Here is a 21,433-nt window from a genome sequence, read left to right as displayed (position 1 = left end):
CCTCCTCTCCCTCTCCCCTCCCCTCCCCTCCCCTCCCCCTTTCCCTCCCCTCCCCCTTCCCCTCCCTTCCCTTCCCTTCCCTTCCCTTCCCTTCCCTTCCCTTCCCTTCCCTCCCTTTTCCTCCCTTTTCCTCCCCTCTCTCTCTCTCTCTCTCTCTCTTTCTCTCTCTCTCATTTCTCTTTCTCTTTTTGAGACAGAGTCTGTTGCCAGGCTGGAGTGCAATGACACAATCTCAGCTCACTGCAGCTTCCACCTCCCAGGTTCAAGCGATTCTCCTGCCTCAGCTTCCTGAGTAGCTGGGACTACAGGCACATGCTTACTGTGCCCAGCTAATTTTTGTATTTTTAGTAGAGATGGGGTTTCACCGTGTTGGTCAGGATGGTCTCAATCTGTTGAGCTCACAATCTGCCCGCCTCAGCCTCCCAAAGTGCTGGGATTACAGGCATGAGCCACTGTGCCAGGCCGCCTCTTTTTCTTTTTTTAAAAGAGACAAGGTCTTGCTCTGTCACCCAGGCTGGAGTGCAGTGGCATGATCATAGTTCACTGTAGCCTTGAACTCCTGGGCTCAAGCAGTCCTCCCACCTTAGCCTCCCAAGTAGCTAGGACTACAGGCGCGTGCCACCATGCCCAGCTATTTAAGAAAATTTTTTTGTGTGCAGACAGTTTCACTGTATTGCCCAGGCTGGTCTAGAATTCCTAGCCTCAGGTGATCCTCCTGCCTCAGCCTCCCACAGTGTTGGGATTACAGGTATGAGCTACTGCACCTGGCCAAATTTCACCTTATTTAGACTTGAGTTTTTTGAGTGGATTGGCAGGGAGAGATTAAGTAATAGGCTAAAAGGACCTAATAGTAATATTGTATTAAAAATTTTTTTTTTCCAGGAATCATATCGACAGGTCATGAAAATGAGACCAAAAGATCTCTGGAAGCGATTAATGATAAAATTTCGTGGAGAAGAAGGCCTTGACTACGGAGGGGTTGCCAGGTAAGGACTTGCTTGCCAGCTTATGACATATGGATCTTTGTACTTACCAATTTAAGATACTTCCTGTGGTGTAACTTTCTCATTGACATTTATTTTTTGGTATTATATTCCCTAATGTTTGTATTACTGAGGATATCCTAACAGATATATTCATAATGAGGTTAGGGTAGTACTGCTACCGGAGAAGTATTTTACAACTCCCCAATAGATCATCTGAGTCCAGTGAGACTACAGGCCCTGTGTTTTCTCTATCTCTCTCCTTCAGCATGTTATTGCCTCTGCTTTACATTGTCAGGAACAGTTTTGAGATTTAAATGATATATAACCTGAACTGAATACTGGTTCTCTTTGCTTCCATTGATATGCCTTTTTACCTTGTTAAATGAATGTGTATGCATGCATGTGTTTATACACATGTACGTATCATGATGGTCCTCAGAATGCTTCAGTACAGAAAGTATAATGCTTCTGCTACATTTGTAACTCACAGGTCAAGTCAAATTGATTTTCTTTTTGTTTTTTGGAGACAGGGTCTCTCTCTGTCACCCAGGCTGGAGTGTAGTGGCACGATCTCGGCTCACTGCAACCTCCCCATCCTGGGCTCATGAGATCCTCCCACCTCAGCCTCCTGAATAGCTAGGACTACAGGTACAAGCCACCACACCCGGCTAATTTTTGTATTTTTTTTGTAGAGATGGGGTTTTGCCATGTTGCCCAGTCTGGTCTCGAACTCCTGAGCTCAAGCAATCTGTCTGCCCCAGCCTCCCAAAGTGCTGGGATTACAGGTGTGAGCCACCACACCCAGCCAGTGATTTGTTTCTGATACTATATTTACTACAAGAATTCTTTACTAAGTGTGAAAATTTGTTTTATATAAATACAGGAGAAACACTGTAGCTCTGTATTGAAATGTTCTAAGGATCATTATGATAATTCTGCTTTCCTTAATCTTAAATCCAACCAAAATTATGTTTTCAATAATTCCCGTTGTTATTTAGCATTACATGTATTTATAGACTTATTTTCATTCGTCACCTCTTAAACTTATGGATGGATAGTTTCTTTAGTGTGGATTTTAAAAAATAATCCCTTCCACATCATACTTAGGACTTGATAGTTTCTGTGGAATTTGTATTGCTTACTCATAACTCGAGTGAACGTTTATTGGGAAAACTTCATCGTCATCATCTAGTGGTGGCATCTGAGTACTGTAATTATATGTGTAGATCAATTAAGTAGTTTATTTTATTTAGTTAGTTTTTTAGAGACAAGGTCTCGCTCTGTCACCCAGGCTCCATGGATTGCAGTGGTGTGATCATGGCTCACTGCAGCCTCGAACTCCTAGGTACAAGTGATCTTCCTGCCTCAGCCTCCTAAAGAGCTGGGACTATAGGCACATGCTTCCATGCCTAATAAAAAAAAATTTTTTTGGCCAAGTACAGTGGCTCATGCTTGTAATCCCAGCACTTTGGGAGGCCGAGGTGGGCAGATCACAAAGTCAAGAGATCGAGACCATCCTGGACAACATGATGAAACCCCGTCTCTACTAAAAATTAAAAAAAAAAAAAAAATTAGCTGGGTGTGGTGGCGCACACTTGTAGTCCCAGCTATTTAGGAGGCTGAGGCAGGGGAATCACTTGAACCCACAAGGTAGAGGTTGCAGTGAGCCGAGATTATGCCACTGCACTCCAGCCTGGCGACAGAGCGTGACTCCATCTCAAACTTTTTTTTTTTTTGGTAGAAACAGCGTCTATGTTGCCCAGGCTGGTCTCAAACTCCTGGCCTCAAGTGATCCTCCTGCTTCAGCCTCCCCAAGTGCTGGAATCACAGGCGTGAGCCACCATGCCTGCCTAGTAGTCAGTTTTTGTTGTTGTTGTTTTTGAGATGGAATCAGCACAGTCTTGGCTCCCTGCAACCTCTGCCTCGCGGGTTCAAGCGATTCTCCAACCTCAGCCTCCCGAGTAGCTGGGACTACAGGCGCGTACAACCACGCCCAGCTAATTTTTGTATTTTTAATAGAGACGGGGTTTCACCATGTTGGCCGTGCTAGTCTCTATCTCCTGACCTCGTGATCTGCCCTCTTTGGCCTCCCAAAGTGCTGGGATTATGGGCATGAGCCACTGCACCCAGCCCAGTTTTTTGTTTTTTAACCTTACTACTGTCAGGGTTTGAGCAGAATAAATGGAATGTGACAGTGATCTGGTTTTTCTGAAATTTATTCCATAGTAGAATCTCAAAGTAGTTGAGTTCTGCTCTTATTTGTGTTCTAAATACTTGGTAAAACAAAACAAAAATTCAGATTTTCTTTTTAAAAAGCATACACACACCAAAACCACAAGACACATCAGATGAGTGTTATGTTGGGAAGGCTGCTTATGTGGAGATGTCACTTCTTTTTTTAATCTCTAGAGTAGTTTTTCAAATGTTACATAATGGTAGTAATTTGATTTAGACTCCATCACATAGACTTTGGAAACATTTTCCCTTAACTAGTTTTAATACTATTCTGCATTTGCTCAAAAATATTATTCAATCTGTTTAATCCATAATACCAAAATATATCATTTAAATAACCTTCCCTAGCCGAGGAATGACAATAATTAAGACTAGAACTACATCTCTTAAGTCCTAGACTAGTGAATTTCCAAAGTGAGTAACAAATTATCTTTTATACTTTGAAAAATGTGAAGGATTTAATAAATTCAAGGTGGTAGTACTTTTTATTCCAGGTTTTAAAAACATTGATTTACATTTGAAGTCAAGAAGTGGTATGGAACATACCCAAAGAATGCAGGTTTGCCCTTGAGTCCATACCTACACCAAATGCCTTCAATCTTTGCCCACTTATATTTTTATCATGGTATGTTTTAGGGTTTATACAGTGAAAGATAATGAAATGGATAATGAAGTGTCCTTACTAATACTACAACAAAATATACCCTTGTCCAAAATGAAGAGTAAATCAATACTATATTATATGTCTGTATAAACTGGTATAAATCTGCCGTGATAGTAGACCAGGATAGTATAGATGACGTGGACTTTTTTTTTTTTTTTTTTCTCCTTTGAGACAGGGTCTCACTCTGTCACCCAGGCTGGGGTGCAGTGGTGTGATCTCAGCTCACTGCAGCCTCGACCTCCGGGGCTCAAGCAGTCCTCCCACTTCTGCCTCCCAAGTAGCTGGGACTGTGGGCACGTGCTATCAACCTGGCTGATTTTTGTATTTTTTGTAGAGATGGGGTTTTGTCTTGTTGCCCAGGCCGGTCACAAACTCCTGAGCTCAAGCGAACCACCTGTCTTGGCCTCCCAAAGTGCTGGGATTACAGGTGTGAGCCACCGTCCCCAGCCTCACATGGACATTTTGAAATAAAACCGTATTCTTCCTTTTGTTTTATGTTTATTATGGATTACAAATTTATTTGGCAATTAAAAGTAACAGACCACTGGACTATGTCATCTCGTGAGTAGCTGAGCTGTTGGATAATACTTTTATACTCTTTGATGCTAAAATACAATAAAATTTCCTAAATTTTGAGTGAGATGTTACTTCAATATAAGAGAATTTTTATTTGCTATTTGGGCATGGTAGATTTTTCCAATGTGATCTTATATAACTACAGTTAATGCTTTTTTGCCTTTTATTAATTTAAAAAATTATTTGCTAAAATGATGAATTAATGGCATATCTTAATAAAAATGTATACATTAACAAAAAAATTCCTTGGTCATATCTGTTTTCTAGGGAATGGTTGTATCTCTTGTCACATGAAATGCTGAATCCATACTATGGCCTCTTCCAATATTCAAGAGATGATATCTATACATTGCAGATCAATCCTGATTCTGCAGTTAATCCGGTATGATTTGAAGTTATGATGTGAATTGTGACCTGTAATGCTTTTCATGTTTACATATTAATGTAGTTTATTATATAGAAATTATTTGTCCTTGTCTTAGTTGTACCCTTTGACTCAGCAATTCCTCTTCTACAAAATTTTCCCAAGCAGATGATTACAGATACATGCACCAATTTGGAAACAGGGATGTTTATTGTTTATAGTAGCACTCAACTGAGAACAATATAGTTGTCTTCAAGAGTGGGGACTGATTAAATTATGACATGAAGCAGAATCACACAGATGATTAAAGGCATAGGTTCTGGAATTAGAAAGACATGTCGTGGTCTCATCACTTTCTAGCTTTGTGACCTTTCAGGGCAAGTTCATGGACTTAAGCTTCAGTTTTGTCATTGCTAATAAATAAATGTGTACCTCAAAGAGGGGTTATGATAATTAAATGGGGACTGGCACATTAAGCATTTAGCACAGTGCTGTATGTTATTAACTGTACAACTCTTATCAATTACATTATTAAGCACTCAACAGAAGTCAGCAGTTATTACTAATGTATTCTTATATTGTCTTTCCATAGAAGGGCATACTATACAGCCACTAAAATGATCATGTGGGATAATAGGTAATGATTTGGAAATTTGGTGTTTATGATGTGTTAAGGGAAAAGAAGGTTATCAAATAGTATAATGCAACTTTGGTAAATATATATGTGTGTGTGCGTGTGTGTGTGTGTGTGTGTTTTATTACTTTTAAAAAAGAAACAAAGAGGTTTAAAGACGAACTTAAAAGATTACTTAGTTTTGGCTGGGCGCGGTGGCTCAAGCCTATAATCCCAGCACTTTGGGAGGCCGAGACGGGCAGATCACGAGGTCAGGAGGTTGAGACCATCCTGGCTAACACAGTGAAACCCCTTCTCTACTTAAAAAAAAAAAAAATACAAAAAAATATTAGCCGGGCATGGTGGCGGGCACCTGTAGTCCCAGCTACTCGGGAGGCTGAGGCAGGAGAATGGCGTGAACCCGGGAGGCGGAGCTTGCAGTGAGCCTAGATCGCGCCACTGCACTCCAGCCTGGGTGACAGAGCGAGACTCTGTCTCAAAAAAAAAAAAAGAATTTAAAAATACAAACATCTAACAAAATAATCTGTGACGAAAGACCAAATATATATAAAAGGGTAGAAATGTTAGATTTGTTTCAGGAAATTATTTAGGGAGGATTTTGAGGTGAAGGTTCTTTTTGGAGGGCGCACTGCTGCCCCTGTAGTAACAATAGCCCACATTCATTGAGGGCTTACAGCATGCCAGGTCCAGTTCCATGGGTTTCAAACATCACCTCATTTTACTCCTCATAGAGATGCTTTTTAGATACTGTTATTATCCTCATATTTCCAGATGTGGACAGTTAGTCCTACAGGGGTTAATTTGTCCATACGCCAGTGACTAGCAGAATCATGATTCTAATTCAAGCCTGACACCAAGTCTGTGCTCTTAAATCTATGGTGTTTTGATGTTTAATTTCTGGTTAGGTCAAGGAGGCGGGGAGATTTAGAATTGAAAGATTTTTTTTCATGACAAAGGGCTCAGCACGGAAGTGAGAGAAGGAAGAGAAAAGAATCTGCAAGTAGTTGAATGAAGCTCTGGGACTATAGTTTGGACTTAATTTCTAAAAGATAAAATTTACAGAATGACTGACCCCTGTGAGAAGGGCATATTACCCTGTGTAATATGCTGTTCCGGAGTGATCTAGAGACTCCTGAGCATGCCCTAGAGAAATACTCCCTCCTGACTATATTGAAGAGTACAAATTTTATGCTTATTCTCAAAAAAATTAATGCTGCTGAAATATTTCATTTTTATTAAAATTTTCCTGGGTAGTTTCTAACTTGAGTATATACACTCTTTTGAATTTCAGGAACATTTATCCTATTTCCACTTTGTTGGACGAATAATGGGAATGGCTGTGTTTCATGGACATTATATTGATGGTGGTTTCACTTTGCCTTTTTATAAGCAATTGCTTGGGAAGTCGATTACTTTGGATGACATGGAGTTAGTAGATCCAGATCTTCATAACAGTTTAGTGTGGATACTGTATGTATTGAGTCTTCTGTCTCTTCATTATAGTTAAACTCTTGAGCTTTTAAAAAAAAAGTTTCAAAACTGATGTACTTAAAAAAAATTACACAGAAAATATTGAGTGGTTGAGTGATAGGATCTCATATGATTTCCCCCTTTCTGTAGCTTCTTTATATATTTCAAATTCCTTAAACTTAGCAAGTGTTACTACTTTAAAAAGAAAAAAAAAACTAGTATATTCTATTTTTAAAAGTACTTTATATGATTATTTCCTCAATGTGATGTAAATTCTGTTCCAAACCTGCATGTGTTAGAATAGCAAATTCTTGCTGCCATTGCTTTTAATGAAGTGGCGATTGTTGGAACCATACTTTTAGATAAGAACTAATTGTTGAATTTAAGCTAAGAACTGATTCTGTTTTGCAAGAGGTCGTTATTTTTATGAAGATACACTGGAAATGTTTATTTTTTATAAAGTATACAGTGGCTTTCTCAACTAGGGATACACAGGCTCTTGGCCCCTTGGAGTACAGTACCGAGTAGGGCTCTTCAGAATGCCAAATATAACTGAAATTGTCCTATATTGGTGGTTCTAGCAAGTCCCAGCTTTGACCAGGGCTCTTTCTCATCACTCAGGAAGTTAAATGTTTCCTGTGTTTATGAAGGTTAAAGCTCTTTGACTTTTCTGTCCAGAAAGAACTAGGTAGTGTGGTAGTTTAAGAGTTCATAAGCTGAATCTGACCTCACATTTGCCATATTATAAAATGATCTTAGTTTTATCTCACCAGTTAATACATCTATAGGGTCTGTATTTTAGGTTTCCCAGTTACCTATCTCTTCCTCTTTCCTTTCCAGTGAGAATGATATTACAGGTGTTTTGGACCATACCTTCTGTGTTGAACATAATGCATATGGTGAAATTATTCAGCATGAACTTAAACCAAATGGCAAAAGTATCCCTGTTAATGAAGAAAATAAAAAAGAATATGTCAGGTAAACACTCCTGTGTTCTCAAGGCTGAATTTTTTTTAAATGTTCTAGGATGTTAGTATGAACAAACTTAAATATTTAGATAGTATTACTTAGTGTTACAAAATCCGCTTCAGCAGAATTTAGTGGCTTATTAAGAACAGCCATTTTATTATTTCTCACAATTCCAAGGGTCAGGAAATTGGGCAAAAGAACAACATGGTTCCACACTGCTGTTCCACAAGATGTCAGCTAGGCCTGCAACACCAAGATGGCCTCTTCACTCATAACTAGGATAACTCAAATGGCCGAGGGCTAGCTGGCATGGCTGTCGACTGGGGTCACTGGCTGGGTCCTAGTTCTCATTGTTGGCTGAGTTCCTTGGTTCTCCCTCTGTGATATCAAAGGCCGTTCCCTCTCTCCATGACCACTCCCTCTCCCCATAGCCACTCTTTCTCCCTGAAAAGTTTGTCCCTTCATTGTAATGAAGGTTAATCATGTTACCCACTGTATTGATAGACTTCTTATGGGGTGGCCAGCTTTCCAAAGCTCAAAAGCAGAAGCTGCTAGATCTTTTTAAGGCCTAAGCCTGGTCCTGGCCAACATGACTTCTGCTGTCTACTTCTGGTTAAACTGAGACAGCCAGCCCAGTTTCATCATGGAAGAGGAGCTGTACAAAGGTGTGAATACCAGGAGATGTGGGCAATGGGGCCATGTGTGGTGTAGCTATCACAGGTGGCAATTCAGAAGGGCTTTTGTGCTGTATATTACTAACATTTAGCCTGTTTATAAACGAGCACATTGTGAGTTTAGGGATAAATGTAAATAAATGTTTTTCAGATTTCATAAAGTAAATTTGAGGAATTTTTATGTATTGGGCTAATTTGGCTTATGAGAAATAAAAAGTCTACCAAACAAAACTGTGGTAATCAGCTTTGGAAGTTTGAACTTGAACTTTACTGTATGTTCACAGAAACTTGCATGCTCTACTTTTTTTGTATAGATCATGTTCTCAAATCTTACTAACATTGTTCCTAGTTTAAAAATGAGGTCCACTTGATTGGAGTGAACACTGGCATAGCTTTTCTGGAAAGCGGTTTGATACCAGCAGTACGTGCCCTTTAGCAGCTCTGTGTTTAGGACTCTTCTGCAGAAACACACATGTAATTGAAGAAGTACAGGAAAGGATGGTCAATTAAATACTACTTGTAAAAATTACACTACTAAAATCTTTTTAGAGAAGAATGATTATATTATACATTCAACAGAATATTATGTGGATATTTAAAAGAAAGACTGCATAAGCTGTCAAATTTTAAAACTAAATCTTACAAGAATTATGTAGGAACAAAGTCTATGTTTTTTTTGTTGTTTTGTTTTTTGTTTTCTTTTGTTTTTCTTTGAGACAGAGTCTCACTCTGTTGCCCAGGCTGGAGTGCAGCGGCACAATCTTGGCTCACTGCAACCTCTGCCTCCCAGGTTCAAGTGATTCTCCTGCCTCAGCCTCCCGAGTAGCTGGGAGTACAGGTGCGCACCACCACACCCGGCGAATTTTTGTATTATTGGCAGAGATGGGGTTTCACCATATTGACCGTGCTGTTCTCAAACTCCTGACCTCATGATCTGCTTGCCTTGGCCTCCCAAAGTGTTGGGATTACAGCGTGAGCCACCGTGCCTGGCTGTTTTTTTTTTTTTTTTTTATAATTATACTGAAGATGTTCAGGAGGCTGCAGTCAAATAAAGTTTTTGCCTAGGATGAGGGAGTGGAGGTGATGGGACTGGAAATAGGGAGGAGAAAGAGGGTAAAAGAATAGACTTTCATATTTTACTGTCTCCATAGTTAGTGTTTGTTTTTTTGTTACATACATAAAAAGTATGTATTATATTTCTACTTTAAAAAATGAAAGAACAGGCTGGGTGTGGTGGCTCATGCCTGTAATCCCAGCATTTTGGGAGGCCAGAGTGGGTGGATCACCTGAGGTCAAGAGTTTGAGACCAGCCTAGCTAACATGGTGAAACCTTGTCTCTACTAAAAATACAAAAATTAGCCAAGTGTGTTGGCAGGCACCTGTAATCCTAGCTGCTTTGAAGGCTGAGGCAGGAGAACCACTTGAACCTGGGAGGTGGAGGTTGCAGTGAGCTGAGATCACACCACTGCACTCCAGCCTGGGCGACAGAGCGAAACTCTATCTAATATAAATTTAAAATATTAAAAAAAGAAAGAACAAATGAGAATTTCCTAAGTCTTAGCAGTATCTCCTTTTCAAGACCTCGTGTGTCCTACTCAGTCCCTGGATCCCACTCTCCAGGGTTCAGTCGTGTTTACAGCACACGGTACTAATCTCTTGCCAGCTACAGTTTTGCGATTAAAAATTACAAAGAAAAATTTTTACAGTTGTACAGTTTTTCTGTCCCCTTAGCCCAGCAAACAAAAATATGGTCCTCCAAAGGATGTATTGTTAAGTAACTTATTTCTTGAAGTGGAGAACCATTTCTCCAAATTTGGAAATGTTAACAAATTTGACAGATGAGTAAGTTCTGTGATGTGTGAGATGGAGAGGTCTTCTTGGGTAGGTAGATAAATAAAAGCAATTCACTTATAAATCATACAGTCACACAGTAGATGTAGTTTAGTGCATTTTTTATTGGTAAAATTACATCTTCCAGGATTTTTATATCCTCTAGAGAACAATGATTAATCAAAAAGCACTTGCTATTGGCTTTTACTGTTTCTTCTCATTTTTGGTTTGAGGATTATCTACCTCCTCTTCTCCCACAGACCTCCCTCAAATAGAAACAAAACACCCAACACATTCAAATTACATTTACAAGTAAAATCAGAAAAAATAGTCATTTTTGAGTGAAAGAGCTCTTTATTCTAGTTATTGGCATGTATGCTGTAAGTTTAGAAAGAAATTTCATCAAGACTTAAGTAGACGTCCTGTTTCCTGGGAGCTTCTCTGATTCGAAGGGTTGCTCTGCTGATGCTGCTGCTGTTAGTAGAAGTTTACCACTTTTCATCAACACTGAACTGTGTCACACCTCAGGGATCATTTATCCCCATTAGTCTGAGATTTATTTTTAGACTTTAGGCTAAATTGTTAATGTTAGATGCTTGTAAAATGCAATGTTGCTAAAGTAGAGATTTATAATAATTACCAGATCTGAAAATATATGTGATTATACACAATCCTGCCTAATGTTTACAGGCTCTATGTGAACTGGAGATTTTTACGAGGCATTGAGGCTCAATTCCTGGCTCTGCAGAAAGGATTTAATGAAGTAATTCCACAACATTTGCTGAAGACATTTGATGAGAAGGAGTTAGAGGTTAGTGCATTAGTATTATAACATCACCAGTATAACAAGAAAGGATTGGGAATTATTTTGTTACTTAATTTTATAGGAAAGTCATATTTCTGGTACTTTCTAAGTTTCATGGTTCTATGCTTGAGAATTCTTATTCACAGGAAAAGTCTTTCATGCTTTTGAAGGCCTTTCATCCTTTGGAATTTCTGTGAGTGAACAATCTCTCTCTCTCTCTCTCTCTCTCATTTTTTCTGAGACAGGGTCTCACTCCGTCACCCAGGCTGGGGTGCAGTGGTGCAGTCATGGCTCACTGCAGCCTTGGCCTCGTGGGCTCAAATGATCCTTCCACCTCAGCCCCCCAAGTAGCTGGGACTACAAGCATGCACCAGCACGCCTGGCTAATTTTCTTGTTTTTTTTTTTTTTTTGGTAGAGACAAGGTTTTGCTGTGTTTCCCAGGCTGGTCTCAAACTCCTGAGCTCAAGTGATCTGCCTGCCTTGGCCTCCCAAAGTGCTAGGATTATAGGCTTGAGCCACCATGCCCGGCTGTGAGCAATCTCTCTTATATTGTGAACATTTAAAATTTATTTTTCTATCCTGTACTTTCTTATTTTAAACAGATTTCATGACTTATATGTACATTCTTCCAATATATATTTATTCCTTAACTTAGTAGTTACTGATTTAGTTAAGTAAAACCTCATTAATCTACCATATTGAAATTAATTTGGGTAAGAGCCTACTCTCAGTTGGTTTTACACTAAGCTTGCAAGAAAGCATTTGATAGACAAGATCATTGAGAAAATAACTAAAACACCTAGGAGAAATTGTATCTTTTTTTTTTTTTTTTTTTTTTTTTTGAGACAGAATCGCCCAGGCTGGAGAGCAGTGGCATGATCTAGGCTCACTGCAACCTCCACCTCCTGGGTTCAAGTGATTCTCCTGCCTCAGCCTCCCAAGTAGCTGGGACTACAGGCACCCGCAACCACGCCTGGCTGAGTTTTATATTTTTAGTAGAAACAGGGTTTCACCACATTGGCCAGGCTGGTCTGGGACTCCTGACCTCAAATGATCCACCCACCCTGGCCTTCCAAAGTGCTCAGATTACAGGTGTAAGCCACCGTACCTGGCCTCTAAATGTCTTTAGATTAACAGCCATACAAAACAGTTAATAGTTTTTTGTTTCCTAAGCTGTCCCTTAAACACCTCAGGTCTGGTTTTGTAATTAAGACCTTTGACAAATACATCTGAATTTCCTACTGAACTACTAAGAAACGTGAGGTTTAATTCTATTCAGGCTCCCACATTTATTTAGTAGTTAGGGATAACACAAATATTTGAAGTCTACTAATAATTTGAAACATGATTTTATTCACTGCCTTCAATGTCCTTTCTAACTAAATCTGTTAATAGACCTGTTAGCAAACAAATCTAAAAAGGTTGGTCTTTCTTAATACTCTCCCCATTCCTTTTGTGACTGAATTGTTCATAGTAAAATAGCCAGAAGGAAGTAGTTGGAGGAGAACGTAGCAGGAATGCCGATAAGGTTGCAATATAATGCATTTTCATCTCTTTACACAATAAACGAGGATTTGGCCTTCTAACTGCCATTCCTCTGAGGAAAAGAATTTAGGAGGAGTCTTTTATGTCATTAAACACATCCATAATCCTTTTTGGATAACCTCCTCCCTGTTCAGTGTGGTGTTAACTCAGTGAACCCTGTAGAAGCTTTGTTGGAGATTTTATTTCAGAACCCTATGGAAGCCTTACTGGAGACTTTATTTGGTAGGGTTAGGATTTTGAATATAGTTTCTACTGCTAATGAGTCATTATACTTTTTCTTTTTCTTTTTTTTTTTTTTTTTGTGGAGACAGAATCTCACTCTGTCGCCCAGGCTGGAGTGCAGTGGCGCAATCTCTGCTTACCGCAACCTCCGCCTCCCGGGTTCAAGCGATTCTCCTGCCTCAGTCTCCCGAGTAACTGGAACTTCAGGTGTGCATGACCATGCCTGGCTAATTTTTGTAGTTTTAGTAGAGAGGGGGTTTCACCATGTTGCCCAGGCCGGTCTCAAACTCCTGAGCTCAGGCAGTCCACCTGCCTCTGCCTCCCAAAGTGTTAGGATTACAGGCATGAGCCATCGCACCGGGCCTGAATCATTAAACTGTGTATTTTTATTTTTGAGATAGAGTCTCACTCTGTTGCCCAGGCTGGAGTGCGGTAGCATGATCCTAGCTCACGGTTAACTCCTATGCTGAAGTGATCCTCCCACCTCAGCCTCCCCGGTAACTGGGACTACAGGTGTGCACCACCACACCTGGCTAACAGTTTTTTGGGGTTTTTGTGTTTTTTTTTTTTTTTTTTTTGGAGAGACAGTCTTACTTTGTCCCCCAGGCTGACAGGATCTCGGCTCCCTACAACCTCCACTTCCCAGGTTCAAGTGATTCTCATGCCTTGGGATTACAGGTGCTCACCACCACGCCCGGCTACCTTTTTGTATTTTTAGTAGATACAGGGTTTCACCATGTTGGCCAGGCTGGTCTTGAACTGCTGACCTCAAGTGATCTGCATGCCTTGTCCCCCCAAAGTGCTGGGCTTACAGGCGTGAGCCACCACACCCTACCCATTTTTAAAGACGATATGTATAACATTTATTTTAGCGGTGTATACATTAATCCTGGGTTTAATTAATTCTATAAAATCTAGGATTTGCAAGTTATGTTTTATAGTACACATGGAATTCGCTATTATAAACATGTTAGATTAGTATGGTGAGTTAGTCTTGGACCCTAGGGAGATGTATTAGTAATATCAAAATGATTTGGATATAGTTCATCTGTGTGACCCTCCCATCAGGATGTGTTTAGCAGAGGTCTGTATCAATGTGCTCATGTATTTTGTGCTTTAATATCAATTTAAGATTATTAAGCAAATGTAGGCCAGGCGTGGTGGCTCACGCCTGTAATCCTAACACTTTGGGAGGCTGAGGCAGGTGGATCACTTGAGGCCAGGAGTTGGAGACCAGCCTGGCCAACATGGCAGAATCCTGTCTCTACTGAAAAATACAAAAATTAGCTGGGCATTGTGGCGCATGCCTGTAATCCCAGCTACTCAGGAGGTTGAGGCAGGAGAATCACTTGAACCCAGGAGGCAGAGGTTGCAGTGAGCCTAGATCATGCCATTGCACACCAGCCTAGGAGACAGAGTGAAACTCTGTCTTAAAAAAAAAAAAAAAAAAAAAATTAAGCAAATTGTATGAATCACTTATTCAACACCCATTTCTAAAGTTTCTGTGCATTATCGGTTGCTTCCACAGGATGTAGTGAAATGGATGTTACTGCCATATTACAGCAGAGGACATTGATTGAATTGCTCTCCATCAACAAAGCTAATAGATATTGAAACTAGTAGATGATACAGGTCCAAAGAAGGCACATATCAACTGTATTTACTCTTTGGATCTCAATTGCTGTCCATTTTCTTAAAGTTTTATAATTTTATTATGAACTTATAAAACAGTCACAATTTTTTACCTGGTCAAGTCTATCACAGCTGTGGTTCTCAGACCCTGGGGAGGGAGTTTGCAATGAGTAGATACCTTTGGAACTTTTAAAAATATAGATCCCAACTGTCACCCCAGATGCACAGAATTAAAATCTCTGAGCCTAGAACCTGGTATGTCAATTTGAAAAGCTTTTCAGATGATTCTGATGTGCAACTTCGATTAGGAACCACCAAATGAGAGCCAGCAGTACAAATCTGAAGTTCTCTTTTGAGGAATTTTTGACCTGGCTATGGTTTCCACAGGTTCATTACTGTGTACTATTTTCACAGCTTATTATTTGTGGACTTGGAAAGATAGATGTTAGTGACTGGAAGGTAAACACCCGGTTAAAACACTGTACACCAGACAGCAACATTGTCAAATGGTTCTGGAAAGCTGTGGAGTTTTTTGATGAAGAGCGACGAGCACGATTGCTTCAGTTTGTGACAGGGTCCTCTCGAGTGCCTCTGCAGGGCTTCAAAGCATTGCAAGGTAACAGCCTGAGGGGCAGGCAAGCTGGGCGGCAGGTGGACCAGGGGTGGGGGCCAGGTCTGTCAGTATGGGGTCTGTGTAGATATTTTATAAACCGTGTGCTTAGAGATTCTCTTTTCACTTCTTACCTGTGACTCTCACATTGTGATACCTTCTTCTCCTTCCTCTCTCTTGTTCCCCTCCCAAGAGCCTTTTCTGTGGGCTTCTCTGATTGTAGTGAGTGCCGCATGCTAGAGACCGTACATAGTGATGCTCTGCCTTTTGTTTTCTGGTCACCTTACTTTTAATTCTGTTGCACATTCCTGTAAGGGAAGTCATTCACTTTCATGTTCACATCTCGACCTGGTGAAAATGTTTACCTGCCTGGGATGCCTCTCCCCTTACTTTTCAGTTCTTTATTAGACAGAAGCAGCATGGGTCATGGAAACCATCTGTTCGGTCAGAACATTTTAATTACTGCATGGCATCAGACCATTTGTTTACAACCATATTCCTTTTTTAAGAATGGTTTTCCGTGGAATCAGCTGGTTAATTTTGGGATGAGCTTGTAATATTGCTAATGATTGTGGCGCTTCACTGGGTGGCAGTTGCTTCCTTTACCTCTTAAGCACTTCATTGTCAAAGCTGCTGGTGATGACTAAGGACATACAGAGCGAGACTGGTACATAATTCGGCAGTGCTGCCCACAGCGCATGCTCTGAAATCCCTGGGGCGAACCTGCTTTCAGCTGTGCTGCCCTTCTCTGTAAGGAGAGCTCCTCAGCATCACACTGCCCAGATGCATAAAGTGAGGTTGTATTTCTGCTACGTGTATTTATATGGGGTGTCTGTGCGAACTGAAATGGATTCTATAGACGGCTCTTTTGCGCTCAGCCCAGTTTGAGTCATGAAATCTAAATTTGCATTAGGTCATCTTTTTGAATGTGTGCCTATGTATTTTACCTTGGATTTTCCTGATTACTTTTCTTCTCATGCTTTTGGGATATTGATTTTCTCTAAAATATAGAAATTGGGAAAGAGATTTCAATCTCGAGTTTTTTCTCAAATGGAAATACAAAGGTATTATGGAATCTAAGCCTTATCCAAGGTTAATTCTGGCTCTCAAAACCCAGATGCTTTTCCTGCTGCCCTTTGGTAGTATGTGCGGATTCATTAGCATTCCTCTATCCCCAGATCCTGTGGTTTACGTGCCAGTTTTATTCTAAGATTTTGGCGACGAATGCACGCACCTGCAGTGATTTCACCCACATTTCCTTCATTTGCAGGTGCTGCAGGCCCGAGACTCTTTACCATACACCAGATTGATGCCTGCACAAACAACCTGCCGAAAGCCCACACTTGGTAAGGTATTTTTGTAGCTTTATTCCCCATTCCATGTACATAGGTGTTAGTTCCGAACAGATTGGACTTTTTCTTTAGTGTACTTACTAGTGTTGAATGAGCCTTTAAAGGGAATGATAAGCAGCTTAAGCGATTTAAAGTTAAGATTATTCGAAAACTGGTAGGAAAACTCAAAAGTGGTCACCTCTGTTTTAGAGAAATACCTTTTAGTTTTCTGTGTGACAGAGTGTTGTGGCTATATTGGTATACACTTGCTGGGCCAGTTTACTTATTATGAATGAACTGTGTAAAATCTGATTTGCTTATTCACAGCTTCAATCGAATAGACATTCCGCCCTATGAAAGCTATGAAAAGCTATATGAAAAGCTGCTAACAGCCATTGAAGAAACATGTGGATTTGCTGTGGAATGACGAGCTTCAAGGATTTGCCCAGGACTCTATTTATACAACCCTGACTGACAGTCTCCTTTCAGCAGAGTTTCAAAGAATGCTGAAATACAGGAAAACAACTCCCCCCCCCCTTTTTTTTTTTTTTTACATTTTAGGACACTGTGAGGGGAAAGGACAATTTTGAAATTCCTTTTCAAGGAAAAAAACGGTCTTTATGCTTTGCCATGAGGCCACATTCAGCTGCTATTTAAACTTAATATCTTGAACCTAAAGAATGCTGACTTTTCCTACGTTTCCAGAGTTAGGCAGTATTCTACACTTAAAGACTACTACTATTTTTATAAAAGGTAATCTATTCAAATTGCTTCACAGATTTTAAGTCTCTCAAACATCAAGACAACTTCAGCAGTCGGTACAAGTCACATTTCATTTTGATTCAATACATAATTTTGAACAGCTCCTGTACTTGCTCTTTGTAAAAAACTAAAAATAAAAAATTATTTTGAATTATTCTACCTTTGTAAACAATTGGCTAAAAGAATCATCTTTAAGAAATTAAGCCATTTACATGTTTGTGTTTTTCTATGGCAGAGCATTATATTTTGCATTATATGTTTCAGCTTAGTCTAAGTGGGTCTTTTTTACATTTTTCAAGAACGAATTTCCTGGAATACAGCTATATAATTTTGGTTGTCAAATTCCTAATGCAAACGTTTAGTCTAAACTTAGTCATTTATTTGCGACAATAAGATGTGTTCAGGGGCTCCCTGTTTTTAAGAGACTCTTTAAAAACAAACAAACAAACAAAACTAATGTTTTTATCTTGAATCAATGAGATTAGTATTTTGGATTTACTTTTAATCTTAAAATACTGCATTTTTATAGCTTCTCACAGCATGTGGATGGGATGGGATTTTCATTATTTTGCTGGGTCAGCTTATCTTTAATATATGTACTATTCCTATAAACCAAAGTCTCTGACAACTGCACCTAATTTATATTGTATTTTGACTACAGTATAAGTTTCCATTAACAAAACTATCCTAAAGTGTTAACTGCTCATAATTTTAATTGGGTAAAATTATGAAAAAGGAAGAATTTTGCTTAAAGATTATTAATAAGCTTAGAAAATCCTGCTTTTTCCTAACAGAATGAAGTGGGGTTGAGGGGCAGCAGTATGAACAGTGATTCTAACTCTATGGCATAAATTACTTTGAAACTAAAGAGTTCATTTTGGAAGTAAGGGAATCCCACTTCCCGTCGTGTTGAAGATTTGCATTTGATTTTGAAACGTCCAGATTTAGCTTTCAAGGTGTGTGGCATGTTGTATGATCCAGAAGCAATGAAAACTCTGGGGTGAGGGATTGAAAAAATCTGAAATCGCAATTGGATTTTTAAATTCAACCATCAGAAATATGCACTATTCAGGGGTTTTTTTACATTGATGTGAAATAAGCAAATTTTCATGAGATAATTAAGCTGCAGAATTTAAAGTTATGAAGTAAATAGGTCCTCTGTTCTGTTTCATGTGATGGAGTGGGTTTCAGTGTGTGTTCTTGGCGCCAAAGAGTTCCTCAGAGGTGCTTCAGGAGTAATGGTTTAAGAGAAGAGGGGCAAAGAGAGGGAGCAAGGGGGAAGGCCTAGTTGGTATTTAGCAGGGGCCTCAGGCTTCATATCCCCACCCCCTTTACCCAGAACAGCCTGTTTTTCTCTTACGTATATTGGAATTTCAAGTAAGCTTTCATGGGGTGCAGCGGGGCGGGGAGGAATGGATGGGATAAAAGAAGTGGAGATTTTGCTGCTCTAAAAAAGTTGAGAACTACTTGTGTAGTTTTTAAGTACTTCAGTGTATTTCATTTGGCCACATTCAACTGCCACAAGTAAGCTAGTCATAGTTGTAACTGTGCAGTGGTAATATGCTTATGTCTGCCTTTTTCCTCTCAAACAATTTGTTTTTTTACATTGCATTCTGAGTACTGAAGAGCATCTTGAAATGTATGGAAGGTGGTTTCTATGCTATTTGATAATCAGTAATGTTCAGCTGTCATGGTAGTACCCTATTGGTTGCAGGCCCATCTCTCTTTTATATTAAAGCACTAGTGCAGTTTATAATTGTGCCTACTTTTAAAAACTTTCAGTAAAAAATAAGTACATAATGAATATATAAATCATAACTGACAGGGATGCAGTAATAATGAAATGCTACTATCACTTATTTTAATATACAATATAAAGCAGGCAAATACCATTGTTTTTTGAGTGCCTTTTTAACTTTATGCTAATGACTTAATAGAGCTTTAAAAGAAAGAAATTGGCAGGGCACCATGGCTCACGCCTGTAATCCCAGCACTTTGGGAGGCCAAGGCAGGCGGATCACCTGAGGTCGGGAGTTCAAGAGCAGCCTGGCCAAGATGGTGAAACCCCATCTCTACTGAAAATACAAAATTAGCCAGACGTGGTGGCACACTCCTGTAATCTCAGCCACTTGGGAGGCTGAGGCAGGAGAATTGCTTGAATCTGGGAGGCAGAGACTGCAGTGAGCCAAGATCACACCACTGCACTCCAGCCTGGGCGACAAGAGTGAGACTCCATCCCCCCTACTCCCCCCAAAAATAAATAAATTACTCTCTGTAAGAGTCTATGCTATCACCATCATCTATAAAAACACGATTTAGATTTCCATTTCAAAGTTACATTACCCAATTACTTCCAAATAGGTGCTAAGCAGAAACCCCCAATGTGTTACTGAACCATGGACTCGCACCTCATGTTTAATGTGAATCTTTATTTCCGTGTCCCTCTTAACTGGTTTCTTCTTGTCTTCCCCCTGGCTGTATTGTTATTTCAGATATGTGATACCTGTTTTCATACTCTTGCCTTTCCATCATGAATGCTTAGTTATGAACAGAGATTCCTTCGTAGAGCTCACAGGCAGTACAGAGAGGTGAGTCTTGTCTCAGAGGGCCTTGTATCTTGGTGTACTTTTTAAATAGTGCTGTGTATAGTGTACATTTTGTTTTGCACATAGTTTGTTGCCCCGAATGGGTTTTTTACCAAGCCTTTTTTTCTTTCATGTATTTACAGTCCGGAGCACAAGATGCTCTTCTTTCAAATACAGTGTAATTCGCTTTACAACACTAATCTGGGCTTTGAACTTCCAGCGCATAGGACTGATTGCATTGTTGGGAGTTAGAGGCTGTTCCAGCCATCCTTAGTTTGGTAGAGCAGCGCCTTCTGCTTGTTTTCTAAGCGTACAGTCAACGGGTGCCATTTGTGGTATTTAACATGTTAGGATGATTGTTCCAAATGCTGAGTTGTTTTATTTCTAGATGTAATTAGTTCACTTTATGTAATATTCTTCTCTCAAACTGACTTTAAAAACAAAGTTTTATCATTTTCATTGTATTTGTATTTATTACAGAGTGTTTTAGCTTTGATATTCTTTGTATTTTCACTCATTTGTTACATGAGCTTTATCAATAACATCTGTATAAATGGTTTTTAAAAATTAACTATGTATGTGCCCATGCCGAAGTCGAGCAATAAAATCAATGCTGTTTGCACTGTCACAGCATCAACGTTTTTAAAGAATATTGAGTTTGTAATTGTTTTGAAAACATTTATGATTGGCTCTATGGAGGGTGACAACATGAGTCACAAAATGAAAAGTTCAAGAACACATGCCATCCTGAGTTGGTGCCTCTGTCATGTTGCAGAGCTCAGGCCTCCTTTCTGTCTCCCGGCAGAGCGGAGGAGGCGCCCATTTTCTCCGGCCGTGGTGACTGCCTGGTTGGCAGTACCTATTGGGGTCTACACGTAGGTGGATTTCTGAGGGGGTCAGGGCTTAGTGGGGAAGAGCATCTTGGTCCTGTCACCAGTCTGCATCCATCTTTGCTGTAATACATCTCTGCTCCGGAGGGCAGGCCTGTGATAGGGACTCACATTTGCCAGCTCTACCTTGGTATGTTGAGCAGTAAAATTCTCAAAATGAAAAGGAGAAATCAATTGTATTTTTTCTAGAAGCCGTGGATTTTAATAATGATAGTGGACTAAAGTCCAGCTAACTCCATGGATAGAAAAGCAATGAATATGGTCTGTGTAAGTCTACACAGCATAGGGTACAACAGAAGGGAAAACCTGGGCAACATGTAAGTAGTAGCAGTGTATTAAAGTTCAAAGGGTGAGCATGCTTTTGTTTATATACTTTTATATTCTTTTGAATATTTTTATTTTGCTTTGTCCCTCATTGCTGTGTTTACTGGTTTTATCTAAAATTTGTAAAGTTTTAGTATATTAAAGATTTTTGGCTGGGCACAGTGGCTCACACCCATAATCCCAGCACTCTGGGAGGCCGAGGTGGGCAGATCACGAGGTCAGGAGTTCGAGACTAGCCTGGCCAACATGGTGAAACCCTGCCTCTTTACTAAAAACACAAAAATTAGCCAGGTGTGGTAGCAGACGCCTGTAATCCGAGCTACT

At 39.8% G+C, this 21,433-nt stretch overlaps 1 protein-coding gene across 1 annotated transcript in view; it reads left to right on the top strand.

Moving 5' to 3' along the window:
- Positions 1-20,545, top strand: part of SMURF2 (SMAD specific E3 ubiquitin protein ligase 2) — a 122,505-nt gene extending 101,960 nt beyond the window's left edge. Inside the window, exons 11-18 of the mRNA XM_025363475.1 lie at positions 816-986; positions 4,729-4,843; positions 6,751-6,929; positions 7,770-7,907; positions 11,093-11,213; positions 15,022-15,223; positions 16,488-16,563; positions 16,876-20,545. Of these exons, the coding sequence (XP_025219260.1) occupies positions 816-986; positions 4,729-4,843; positions 6,751-6,929; positions 7,770-7,907; positions 11,093-11,213; positions 15,022-15,223; positions 16,488-16,563; positions 16,876-16,975 (1,102 nt within the window). The 3' untranslated portion in view covers positions 16,976-20,545. The remainder of the gene's footprint in view (positions 1-815; positions 987-4,728; positions 4,844-6,750; positions 6,930-7,769; positions 7,908-11,092; positions 11,214-15,021; positions 15,224-16,487; positions 16,564-16,875) is intronic.
- The last annotated feature ends 888 nt before the right edge of the window (positions 20,546-21,433 follow it).

This window comes from Theropithecus gelada, chromosome 16, assembly GCF_003255815.1.
Source record: "Theropithecus gelada isolate Dixy chromosome 16, Tgel_1.0, whole genome shotgun sequence".
NCBI lineage: Eukaryota > Metazoa > Chordata > Mammalia > Primates > Cercopithecidae > Theropithecus > Theropithecus gelada.
Note: the sequence above shows the minus strand (reverse complement) of the source record. Positions and strands in the feature narration are given on the sequence as shown.